This window comes from Ursus americanus, chromosome 34 (assembly GCF_024610735.1).
Source record: "Ursus americanus isolate L20-20 chromosome 34, mUrsAme1.1.p, whole genome shotgun sequence".
Taxonomy (NCBI): domain Eukaryota; kingdom Metazoa; phylum Chordata; class Mammalia; order Carnivora; family Ursidae; genus Ursus; species Ursus americanus.
The window spans coordinates 12131383-12144788 of NC_142160.1; the positions used below are offsets into that span (position 1 = coordinate 12131383).

The 13406-nt window shown below is 44.0% G+C and overlaps 1 protein-coding gene across 1 annotated transcript in view; it reads right to left on the minus strand.

The window, feature by feature from the left end:
• The window catches only part of TRPM3 (transient receptor potential cation channel subfamily M member 3), a gene marked incomplete at its 5' end in the record, with an annotated part of 257261 nt that overhangs the window by 76284 nt on the left and 167571 nt on the right, over positions 1-13406 (minus strand). The window contains 5 exons of the mRNA XM_045772551.2: positions 1317-1545; positions 2164-2453; positions 3379-3408; positions 6174-6314; positions 6494-6529. Of these exons, the coding sequence (XP_045628507.2) occupies positions 1317-1545; positions 2164-2453; positions 3379-3408; positions 6174-6314; positions 6494-6529 (726 nt within the window). The remainder of the gene's footprint in view (positions 1-1316; positions 1546-2163; positions 2454-3378; positions 3409-6173; positions 6315-6493; positions 6530-13406) is intronic.

A 13406-nucleotide genomic window follows, 5' to 3' on the forward strand; every position in this document is an offset into this window, starting at 1 on the left:
GCTTCTGAACACGAGCCTCCTTGGAGAAACTGCACCAAGGTGAGGGGCTCGGAGAGATGCTGAACAGTAAGCGAACAGGATCCTCAAGCAATGAGGCAGGGACAGCCTGTGCTTGAATGCCCTCAGGGACTCCAGCGCAGCCAAGAGAGAAGGGAGGGGGGTGACCCTGAAGTCGGGGTGCCTGGCAGGCCTGGGAAGGCTCAGGTGGCATGCTGGCAGCCTTCAGGGGACATGACACCCTGTCCTCGGAGCTGAGAGCCAGGCTTGGCGGTCACTAGCGCTGTGGCTATGGAGCGCTCACGACCCACTTCATGGAGCCCTTCTGTGACTCTGGGCCAAGAGCCCACGGGAGGCGTGGTGTGGGGGAGGGGTGCTGTTTCCATGAGGGTGGCCTCAGTGCAATGCTCTGGTCTGGTGGCCCTTCTGCTTTGCGCTGACCTCAGAGTTACCTAGACCAGGTAGCTCTAGGTAAATATGAGCCTGGCTTCAGTTGTCACAGCCAAAACTCTAGACAGAGAAAGCATTTGCAAACATTCTTTCAATCTTTCCCTCCCATTTTCTCTTTCTTTGTACTTCTTCCAGTTTAATGTCTTCCTTGTAAAACACTAAAGAAAACTTAAAGAAGCAAAGCCGCACATCATCCTATGTCTTGTACTTTCGAGCCCAGAGGTAACCACTGCAAACAATTTACTGTGTATCCTTCCTGGTTACTTAACAAAATTATAGACAGACGTAACTATGCAGGTACATGCTTAAAAAGAAACCCAAATATGGACTCAGGCTTTGTATAACTGGTCTACAACTTGTTTTTCTTCACTTAAGAATAGATCGGGATGATCTAGCAACATCTTTACATATAAATCCATCTCCTTTTTATTTCAGTTTAAAACGTTTCTCAAGCACGGCTGCTAAGAGCCACTGTCTCTATGACAAGGCGCGAAGGAGGGCCAAGGCATTCAGACTTGGGCGGTGGTGACAGGTTGACAGGTTGCCTGGTGAGGGGTTCCTGGAGCCGCACGGCTTGTGTCAGAGCAAATGGTACATCCTATAGTACCCCTGCGGGCCCATGACCTCTGGATCTTCTGTAATACTAACGTGTGGGCACGCCATCTCTGATTTAGTAGAATTTGGGGTAGGCCCTAGTCTCTATATGAAAAAAAAAAACCCCATTATATAGAAGATTCTGATACCTAGTTGGGGCTTAAAACCACCCTCCTGACACAAGAGATGCCCAGTCCCACTGCAGACTTGGCTTGGTGAGCTCCAAACCAACCCTCCGGTCCTCCTAGCCAACGGGGCCTTCTGGGCGTGCTGACCTTGAGGCCCGAGTTCTTGCGCATCCGGAGCCGGCCCATCCACATATCTGTGAGCAACATCTGGCTACACGTGTGCGCGATGAAGTCACGATGCTTGGCGGCCACGGCGAGCTGCAGGCAGGTGGCGTTGCTCCAGTTCTTCAGCTCATACGTCAGCAGCTTCATGGCCAGCTGCTCATCCTGCTTGTAGGACTGGTCTAGGAGCTCCACAGCCAACTGGCCAAAGTCCCTGCAAAACAGAATGCGAGGAGGTGTCTTTTGGCCATCTTGGAGACTTAGATGATGAAAGCGGGGACCCACTGGCCAAGCCACGGGATGTGGTTACTGTGTGGTCTCGTTGTTTCTTATAGGGTCTAGTCTGCTCATTCATTCATCTAGCTAACATCGATTAAGCATCTACGATGTGCTAGGGGCGTAAGTCAAACAGGATGTGGTCCTGGTACTCAAGACCCCCAATTCAAGGCTACGGATGAGGGAGGCAGACTAAAAAAATTACCGATTAGAGTGCCATAGGCCTTCTTATATGGGACAGACCTCAGTTCATATCTGAGCCTTATTGACCCCAAGTGTGTGATCTCGGACAAGTTAATGAAATTCTCCCAGTCTCATTGTCTTTAGCTTTAAAATACGCACAATAAGAGGACCTACCTCTTGAGGCAGTTGAGAGTATGAAATAAAATCTATGTATCTCTGTGTACTTCTCTATCTAGCACTGTGTGCCACTAATGTTATTTAGTCATGTCCACCCTCTGTGTTGAGGGAATACTGCCTCAACTTAAAGGTTTGGGTAGCTTGGACCCGCCAGTATTTGAGGCCCCCAACCACCTCATCTGCTGGACTGGCCAACCTGGAGTTGTGGTTCAGCTCCTGGGAGATGTCATCGACCATGTCATTCTCAGAAGCTTCGTGAGCCATGGCTTTGCAGAGCTTACAGGCCACCAGGGCCTTGGCCATGGCCTCCTCGCCATGCTGCCAGAAGAACAGGGCCATCTTCTGCCTCTTCATCAGGACGGCCCACACCATCAGCTCATGGAAAGGGAAAGGGAAGTGGTTGATCTCAGGGTCGTCCAAGTCAATGTCCACCTCTTCTTCTCGCTTCTTGGTGGTCTTTCTTCCTCGCCTCAAGGGGACATCATCCTGTAATTGCAGGGAAAAAACATACAGGTGGAGTTAGAAATGCATCAGTTAAATTTATTTATTGTATATCTACTACAGATCCTGTTCTGGGATCGATACAGAAATGAACTAGCCTATCCCAGCTCCTATCCCAAAAGCACTCATGCGTAACTTTAAAACAAGTTATGAGTGCATAAGCACAGCCCTATGGGAATATGCCAGTGTTTTACTTAATTTTTAAAAAGTATTTTAATGGGCCATTCCCTTCCTTTCTTTCTCTCTTTTCCCCTCTTCCTTTCCTTTCCTTTCCTTTCTTTCCCTTCCCTTCCCCTCCCCTCTTCTCCTTTCCTCTCCTCTCCTTTCCTCTCCCCCTCCCCTCCCCCTTCCTACCTCCCTTCCTCCCTTCTTTCACTTTTGTCCATTTTTTTTTCCCTACAGGTAAGGCTATTTGTGCCGCATGATGGACAGCACTGCCCTTTTCTCTGAAAGGACAAGGACATCCTATTCTTGCAGGTGCATAAACGACAATACCCACACAAACAAAAGATGGGAAATGGCAAACAGATGATCTGTCTCCAGTTTCTACACACCTCTTAGGTGTATTTGTGAAGTATTTCTGGACTTTGGACCTGTTGCCGGTTGTAAACACCCATGAACAGATTTCACTCACTGGAATTTATATGCTTCCTTGGTTTTCAAGTTAGTATTTCAAGTAAGATTCATCTTCTTACTTGTAAGGCTAATGTAACCTCGTGGTGGAATTTTCAAGGCTACTGTAACTTGCCCCCCCTCAATACTAGAAAAAATTTCCCTTCCTTATTTAGAATCATGTACTAAGCCTTACCAATTAAATGAACATATATATGCATATATATACATATATGTATTTAAAATGTGTAATAAAGAGAACAAATAATTGACATTAATAATTTGGGCAAATACTTACCTCCATTCCCAGTAGTTTCAAGGCTTTGGGCTGTTTAAAAAAAATGTTATACATAAAGTTAGATCTTTCTTTACAGAGGTAAGAAAAGAATCCTATTATATCTTAACCAGGTAACAGAAGAACTCTATTGTACCATATAGCATTTATTCACTTCACTAAATAAAACACCACGAGAGGAATCCATTTATAGAAATTTAGGAGAATTAGGCGTTTAGTGATTTTGGTAAATCACTGAAAATTAGAACTCCAGAGAGGCACAGCGAGATTGTCCAAGGGTAGAGCCTGCAGGTTTGTAATCTCTTTTATGGACCAAAATTTCTTCCATCTTCCCAGAACCATCCTGCTTGGCTGACATCTCCATGACCCCCAGCACTTGGGTGAGCCGTGAAATGTTCAGTCAAACCATGAGATGTTTCTGAAACCTCTGAAAGGCCTCTATTAGCTGGAGACTTGGAATATCATTCAGAGTATGTGTTCAGATGCTTCCCGTCAGCCACGTCCCTGTGTAGCTGTCCAGTAGAGCAAGGGCGAGTGGGGCCACAGGGGCATGTGCTGACCGTGGCAGAAGGTGCTCAATGACACGGGAAGTGTCAGCACATACAGTGGTATCGCTGGTCATGCTGGGAATGTGCGAAATAGCCACAGGCCAAGACGGAGAGAGAAGGCAACTCAGCGAATTACAGAGCTTGATTTATCTCTAACACGTGGAGATAAGGAATTACATCTCAGGGGGCAGGAATCCCAGTTCTGTGTTTCAGGTGTTCCAGAATGGGTTGAGAGCTATCTTGGAGGTCGTTCGGGTAACTAATAAGGTTATAGCACTCACCATTCCTCCAAATTTTATTTTGGAATAAAATAAAATTAGGAATAGCCTGAACCTTTTCTCTCTCCCTTTCTTCCCCTTTTAGCTTCCGAAGTGACCACCAGTTTGAAATTTGTGTGATCCCCCCCCCCCTTATTTATACTTTTTGGTATTTCCAGAGTGGTCTTCGAGCACCACCAAATACTTTCACCATCAGAGGATCTGCTTTGTTAAAATTAAAAATCATGCCCACCACCAGCTAGAGTAACAGTTCTCAAAATGTGGTCCAGGAACTATGTGATCCTTTCTGGGGCTCCCTGAAGTCAAAGGTGTTTTCCCAATAATACTAAGATGCTATTTGGTTTTGACACCGTGTTCAGGTTTTGCGGTGACGGTGCAAAGGCAGTGGTGAGTCAAACTGCTGGGGGCCTTAGCAGGGATGAGGAAGGCAGTGGCATCAAATTTCACTAGCTGCCATTAGATTCCCATGTTAGGCTCTTGACGCTTAAAGACAAAAAATTCAGTTGCACTTAAGAAGTCCTGGATGAGGCCTAAAAAAATATTAACTTTATTAAATCTCTACCCTCGATACTAAAAAAAATGTCTTTTGACTATCTTGAGGGACGAAATGGGAAGTGTGCGTAAAGCACATCTGCTACATGCTGAGCCCGGACGGGTCGTCCTGAGGACACACATGCAGTTATTCGGATCACGGCCACACTGTTTCATGGGCAATCGACTTGAAGGAATGACTGGCAGACAAACTACGGTTTACTTAGACTTGGACACTGGTGGACGTTTTTGGAAATGGCCGAAGTGGGGCTGTCATTTCAAGGAAAATAACTGATGGTATTTGCTGCCAATGACAAAATTTTCCAAGCAGACATGAGAAAAAACTAGAATGTTTGAAAACTTGCATATCCTTTCCCCCATGACCTGGACCGTTTTTGAGAAGTTCAAGACTTTTCTGATGAGATTGGAGGTGATATTAATGAAGGTGAGTTTTTGAAGTTGTTTAATGAAATGTGTGAACTGTCAGAAGGCCGACATAACTCTGCAAACCAATATTATACAATGACCAGTCTACCATGTTCCAAGATCCCCACAAAACACAAATCAATCAATGCATTTTAAAGTAGCAGAGTATGAAAAGTTCACTGAAGTTATTTCAGATTTTGTGTTGCAACTAATCTTTAAGAAATTGCCAATTGAGTTTTGATGTATGTAGCATCAAAAAAAGAATATCTACTATTATCTGTAAATATTATTAAAATACTCCTTCCTTTATATACATATACATGTGTGTAAAGTCAGATATTCTTTGTATATTTCAACCAAAACATCTGGCAACAAAAGACTGAGTGCAGAAGTAGATAAGAGAATCTAGCAGTCTTCCATTAAGCCAGATATTACAGAAATATGCAAAAAATGTAGAACAGTGCTACTCTTAACACCAACTTTTGTTTTTGAAAATATAGTTATTTTCATAAACATGTCATTTATGTTAACATGTAGTGGGCTTCTTACAGTTAATTTTAAATGAATTAATATTAATTATTAACTAATAAATATTAAGTCTTTAATTTCTAACATGGTAATGTCGATAGATAGAACTCCCGTAGATAAGAGCTTTATGGGGTCCTCAATTTTTTAAAGGTATAAATAGATCCTAAGACCAAAAACCTTGAAAACGACTGAGGTAGGTAAGATTAATTTGAATTTCATTATTATTCCCCGATCATTAAGGCTCACTCCCAGTGCCAGTTTCTGATTTTAACTGGACCCAGTGAGGAAAAGAAAGGGGTGTATCACCCAATACATTGCTTTTTTTTTTTTTTTTTTTTTTAATGGATTGGACGGTGGCGGGAAGAGGTGGGTGGGCCAGTTGCCTTCTCATCTGATCTCCCCCTTGGAAATAACGAAGCCATATCCGAAATGTGTCCTGCCTAGTCCTCCCAGGAGTCCAGGAAACGGAACTTGCTGCAAAACTCACCCTCTTGGGGCCAAAGAGATTGTGATAGAGCGTCCTAAAGCGCTTGCGCGTGTAGTTGCAGCGATAAGCCCCGCCCATCAGGTACTCGATCACCAGGCCGATGTCAATCAGGCTGATTCTGTAGTCTGGGGGCAGGTTCCCCTATCAGGAAAGAACGAAACACACACACACACACACACACACACACACACACACACAAATCCAAAAGACAGCATAGTTTACTAGGGATTCTATGCCATGTGTTCTGTAACTATTTTAGAGTAAAAAAAAAAAATAATTAAGAAACATGAATGTAGTATTATGCTGGTTAATTAATTCACCTTAAAATAGATCCAACCGAAACCTGGATATTCTCGCTTGGAAAGAAGACATAAGTTAAATAAGAAGATGCAGTAATCGTCGGCAATAACAGAAAATCAAAATATTTATTCAAGTCTTCAGCTGGGGAGAAAAAAACACCAGTGTAGCAGAAAGAAACACAAGGCTTGACATGGCAAATGCTGTGAGTCCCAGCCGCTAGCAGCTCGGTTCCCAGACGTCCCCCGGGCCCCCTCGCGCTGCTCTGCCCCTGACCCAGGCTTGTTACCGCTTTCTTGATAATTTACTTCTTCCCACTCACTAAATGAAGACTCCTTCCAGAAGTTGATTATTATTACCAGGGCCTGCATCAGGTGGGATATGCTTAGAGTTCCTTGGCCAAACCTCTATTAACAATGAGAAAAAATGAGCACCTTTTTCATAAAAGGAGAGCGGATGGATGTCAGGACCATGTCATTTATGAGCACTCCTTGTGGTTAAAGAGAAAGGGGATAGCACAAGGAGAGATTTTATCAAGGGAATATTTATTTTCCCAGAATTAAGGAGGTTTTGGATATTTTCTTTCAAATAGTGTTTCTTAAAAACGGAGTGATAGGATAAGTTTTAGCTGCTTGCATATATAGATATAAAAACACAAGAGGTTGTATCATTGTCGACTCATTACTAGTTTCTACATCAAAAAGGTGCTCTCTAGGGTCTAAGGAAAATACCTGCTCTGCTAGGTTCCATCTGGGGGAAGCTCTGAGCGCATCCCGAGTTCCAAAGGGTGCGAAAAATTAACCCACTGTCTGGTTAGTTTCCTGACGCAGGAGCGCCCCCTATACCATGATGACAAGGGTCCCGCCTTGTGTAGGAAGCCGGGAGCACTGCGTCCTTAGATATATTTTGGAGAGGTGTGAGGGCTTTGTCTACTCTTGTCCCTAATGGAGGACCCACTGCGATGCTGTGTGAGGTTTCTGCCACTTCACAGAAGTGGCCCATAGCCATGGTGGTGGCTCTCCAACTTTGGTGGCATTAAAATCACCTGGGGAACTTGGTGGCAGTGCAAAGGACTGGCTTCAACGTATGGGCTTCTACATGCTTTATTAGCTCTCCAGGTGATTCTGAGAAACGCCCAAGTTTGTGCTAAATACGGTGGGGCGGGTGGGCTCGCCTGGCAGAACTGGAAAATTCATAGTGTATAATCATCGTCATTAGGAAATCAGCCTCAGTTGTTTTGCGCAACTTAAGGGTAGGTTTTCAGTTATCCTTACTCAGCTTTGCTATGGTCAACAGCATCCATGTGAAGAGGATTCTGGGTTAAAGGGGGCCCACTGTATCCTTCCATGAAACCTACAGCTTTGATGGTGTTACTGATCTCAGTATTCCCAGTGCCTCTTACAGTGACTAGTGGGTAGTAGGCATTCAGGATGTTTCTGTGGCAAAACTTCGAATGAGTCAAACAATGCAATTCATTGATGTGGTTGGGATCAAGTCTCAGTTTCCGGTTTCTCAGTACTGTGTTCTTGTCAGTAAGACAATTAGCCACAGTCTATGCGTCATCGTGTTTGGGAGAGGCGCACGTCACTGTGGAAATTTAACTTGAAATAGGCTGATCACTCTACCGGTATTTTTAGTGGCGTAGGAATGAAGGGATAGCAGTTGACGCATCGGCCTACGCATTGGAGATCCTAGTGCTACCCTGCAGACTTGCCTGCTGCTCCTGACCAGTTCCTACCCGGCGGGTTCTACCTCTACCTTGGCTTCGGGGCACAAAGCAGGCTCAGGGATCTCATTTGAGCCAGCTGAGCGCAATGGGACCGTGGGAAGGCGGTCACATTTGCAGTGGAAGCAACTTGAGGCATAGAACCCCTCCCATCCTTGAGGATGGGCTTGGCTCGTCAGAACCCCAACTGAAACGTCCCTTCATAAAAGTGGCCTTATTCTCCTGCTGGCCATGCTCAGAATTTCGCAATCTCTTCTGAGGACCAGTTCATCAATCTAACTGAATTGGCAAGGGAAGCTCCCCTCGGGCTGTGAGAAAAGGCCAACTGGCCTGACCTCTTTATGCAAACAAAGCGTGGCAAAAACAGAGAAAAGGGAACTTAGAGAACGTTTTTAGATAGTAACTGTTCGTGTAGTGCCCTTTCCATAAACATGAAACTGAGTTTAAAATTATTCCTCATGGGGGCGCCTGGGTGGCACAGCAGTTGGGCGTCTGCCTTCGGCTCAGGGTGTGATCCCGGCGTTGTGGGATCGGGCCCCACATCAGGCTCCTCCGCTATGAGCCTGCTTCTTCCTCTCCCACTCCCCCTGCTTGTGTTCCCTCTCTCGCTGGCTGTCTCTATCTCTGTCAAATAAATAAATAAAATCTTTACAAAAAAATTATTCCTCATGCAACTACTTTTCTCCACTGTTTGGGGGCAGGTGAACCAGGCTTCGAGTTTCTGTATCGATGGGCTGTACCCGACGGTTAGGCAGGCCTCTTATTTCAAGAGTAAAAGAGCTCAAGAGGCTGGACATGTGTGGGTCAGCCTCCTGTCTTCTGTATTTGGCTCCTATAAGGATAACCGGCAGAGGAGGCCCTGCCTCTGTGTTATTTTCCTGGGCATTGTGAGGTAGGCAGGGTAAAGAAACACTGGCTGGGAATCAACTGCCCTGAGTTTCTTTCTGTCCGTCCTTCATAAATCAACCAGTGTCCCTCAAGTGCTCAGTTTTCTTCCCTGTACAAGGGGTGGAACTCAATGGCCCCTATGGTCTATGATGCTGAGGTACCAGGTTGCAGAAAAATCCCTATGAGATTTAGTGTGATCCTATCGAAAGGCAGGCATGGCAAGTCTATGAATTTGTGCCTATTTTTAATCCCGTAAAAATTTTCTAAATTTAAAACACACGAGTAACAGCGAAACTAACACCCATATATTTTCTTTTGAGACAGCGATGTGTGAACATCAGTTTGAATTCTAAGAACAAGACACCAATATTGCCTGAAGACAAATGGTGAGTGACAATAATTATGCTTTTGGATTGTCTGTAGGAGTGGGGGCTATCAGGAACATGATAATGGTAAAATTCAAAATAAAAAATATTGAGAGGGGCAAAGAAAATGTTTTTTTGTTTTTTTGCAAGTGATTTTATTCATAAGGGCTGTTAGGTTTATATTTACCAAAAAAGGTGCTGGAATCTTTTTTTTTTATAGGAACTTTTCATGTAAATCTTGATTATTTTGAAGTGATTTATACGTGATCTGGTCTCAAGCCAGAGAAGGGATTCAATGAACATTGTTGGTTCTGCGAGGCTTTGAGCAAAGGCCTTAAAGGAACTGGCCTGCCTTCTGTTTGACCACCAGGGGGCGATGTTCACCTGACCGAAGCTAATGGCGGTTCCACCAGCATTTACCTGCCTGTTCTTACATGTGTAATAAGGTGATGTAAATGAATATAGAAGATCGGAGGATTTGGAAATCAGGAGAGAGTCAGATGCCCTTGTTAAAGTGATATCTGGAGGAGGGAGAGCTTACTTTACCAAGTAACGAGTTTGAAAGCCTGCAAGACTGATTGCATCTGTTCTCCCCCCCCTCCCCCCAGAGGCTTTGAAAGCACAGAAATTAAGGGAAATTAGTTTCACAATTTTTCCTAGGAAGAATGGAAATCTTTTGGGGAAGAAGAAATAGATTTCATAAAATTCATAAAATCGGGTACAATTTCAGCCTCTTGCGATAACTGTGTCCTGGATGAACTCTGAAGGGGATGGGAACACTGGGGCTTGTCTGACGTGTTGGGCTGATAGCCTTGGCCACTTGTGACCTTAGATGTCACAGACGCAGAGAATAGCCTGCAGTATGACCCCGCAGTGGAAACAGCAGTGGGCTGGACTGTGGTCCCATCTCTGTCTCTCTGTGACCGTGCGCAGATCACTTCTTTCCCTGTACCTCTGTTTACACTCTGAGAACAGAGTTACTTCGAAGCTCATGTCTATTTCTAGACGTCCAGCTGTCTGACCACTACCTGGCAGGCTGCTCTTATTTCTATGCTACCTGGGCACTGGGCAAAGATTGTCGTCCGGAACGTGGAGAGGTGACGTAGTTTCTACTAATCACCCCTGAAACGTGGTTAGAGGAGCTGAGGGCTCAGAGACAGGGATGGTAAAGGGCTGGACAGGGATGATGTGCTCATCACATCCACCTCCTTTGGAAAAAGCCGAGAAAGTGAACAGCACACCTCACATGCCACGGGTAATGTCCAAAAACCTTCTGGAAGAGTCTTCCTTCGCTTGGGTGCCTTTCAAATAGGAAGCCAACAACGGCACTGGAGTAATGCTCCTTCTGTCGCTTGTGTTACTCCCTCCTCCCTCTTTTGGTAATTACTTTGGTAATTGGTAATGCCTGAACACTTATGTCCCCTTTCATGCCTCAACCACACATGGCAAACCATGTGACTCAGATAACTTGATCCACAGAGTGAAACAGAGAAGCTTGGCTCTAACAGTAGGTACAATATGACAACATGAAAACGTTGTCCCCTTTTCTCATGCCATGAGCTACTTCTCTGAAGCTAAGCTTTAATCCATGCCATCCTGAAGATGACTTTTAATTAAAAGAATAGTTTAAATGCATGTATGGGATCTGCTCTTCTGCATATACTCTTTTTCAGAAATCAGTTCATGATAATCACTATCAGATTTCAGCTGTTCAGGAAACACATTTTGTAGAAACTTACAACAAGCCTTCAAAACAAGATTACTTCCTTCCAATGTATTAAGGTGTAAAATGACTGCTGGCTGCTGGGTTTACCAAGGAAGGGTGAGCAAAAGTCTGTTCTGGTGAAAGGTCGTGGAAAAGAGGACATTCCCACAACGTTCGGCTTGGTTATAGACCAGGCAATCTTTTAAAAATTAAAAATGCTTTTGCAAATCTGCATGAATTTGGCAGATGGGATTATGAAAATGTCCTTTCTTTATCCAAAGAGTGTCTGAAATGCTTCCCCCACCCTTTCATTCTGCCAAAGCTCTGGGTCTTAATTCCCATGTGAATGAATTTTAAGCTATCATAATTTCACAACCATTTCTATATAATACTCAACTATCACCCTCCCTTGGTGGGGAATGATGGTACAGGTCATCTGAAGTGTTAGCACATTTAAGTTAAGAAAGAAAAACTAGTACTTTAAAACATATAGAGGCACAAATCGAGCAGACAGTTAGCTTCTAAAAATGGCAAGTTAGATTTCGCGGAAAAGCAGACAGACTCGGGCCGCTCTGGATTAATGTTGCATTTGTGCACCCAATGGATTTATGCAGGAAAGCAGTTCTGGGAACTGAGCTGGACTCTATCATTTTAAATCTCTGATTTTGCTGAATAACCAGTTTTTTACCTCCTTGCTCCTAGATTGTTCCCTTGATACAAATAATTTGAGATTCAGTTCTCCAAAGTCAGTTCGTTGATATCCAGGGAGAGTTGGACTTGGAGACATAATGCTGTTAATGTGGGACCGTCTGACGATTCCTAAATGCATTCCCTGGGTTCCTAAGAGTTACTTGCATTTGATTTTCCAGACATATCATCGAACACTATGTTTAAGGATCAGAACTAGGTTCCTAATGTAGGAGTAGTATTTCGTACCAGGGCTTATCACTTACTGGTTAATATCTTTTTGTCACAGATCACATCAATTAATAGGTAACGTAAAGTCCTACAATCATAAAGCACAAAGCACATGCTAATTATCAAGTTCCTTAATCTTGAAAACTCCTTAAACTGCCCAAGATTTTCTTAGCATTTTAAACCTAGCTTCTGTAGACTTTGCGTACTGCATTGGCCTGGATTGCTGGAAGTCATCTGGGACCACCCGAGGAAGATGTACATCAATGTTAATTTCTCTCATTTACTTCTTTTTTTTTTTAAGATTTAATTTTTTTTATTTGAGAGAGAGTGAGAGTGAGAGAGAGCATGAGTCATGGGGAGCAGCAGAGGGAGAGGGAGAAGCAGGTTCCCCGCTGAGCAGGGAGCCCGATGCGGGGCTCAGTCCCAGGACCCTGGGATCATGACCTGAGCTGAAGGCAGATGCTTAACCAACGGAGCCACCTAGGCGCCCCTCTCTCATTTACATCTTAAGAAAACACAAACCCCCCTCATGTTTAGCTCCCTTCATCCATATAACATAAAATGTAGAGGCTTCCAGTTCCTTTGGCTCCCACTGTTATACCTTCTTGCTGTCCAAGTCAGAGGCTCACCTTTATCATAGAAGGAAACAGGAGTCTGCTGTCCTTGTCCCTCTCTTTTCCCAAGGGAAGAAACAAAACACAGGCTCTGTTTCTCCCCACCTTATTGGCAGTCTCTTTTCCCAGGTAAAAGGATAAACTGTTCCTAAGCCAGTTCAGAACTATCCTGGGTCATTTGCAATCACCTTTTCCAGTTACTCTATCAGTACATAAATGAATCCTTATATATTTTTGCTCCTGTATTTGGATCACACTTGAAAGAAAAATAAGACCGCTCCTAATACTCCTTCCTCCCAAATCTTTACCAACATAGTCTTTCTTGTTAGTTTACATTACTTTTGAAGTACACCTTTAGCTAAGAAGTTAAAAAAAACCCTACCTTAAAAATACGTGCCATCTAATGCAGTGACGTGAGCAAATGTAAGAGGCAAAGAATGGGATTTCAGAAGGGAGAAACGATGTTGCAAAGCAGAGCCCTACAAGGAAGGGAATCTAATAGGAGGGAATTTGATCATTTATACTCAATTAAATCTAACTGCAAAAATCCGTTTGAAAATCAGGCAAGATATTGAGAAACGAGGAAGTAGAGGTGATTCAGTGACTGTCTGAAGGCTTGAATTGGCCAGTGGCTGAGATCGAGGGACAAAGGCATAGCTGTCTCCTCCGACAGTGACACAGCCTAGCTCAGGTAATGGGGGAGGGGATAACATCTTATTT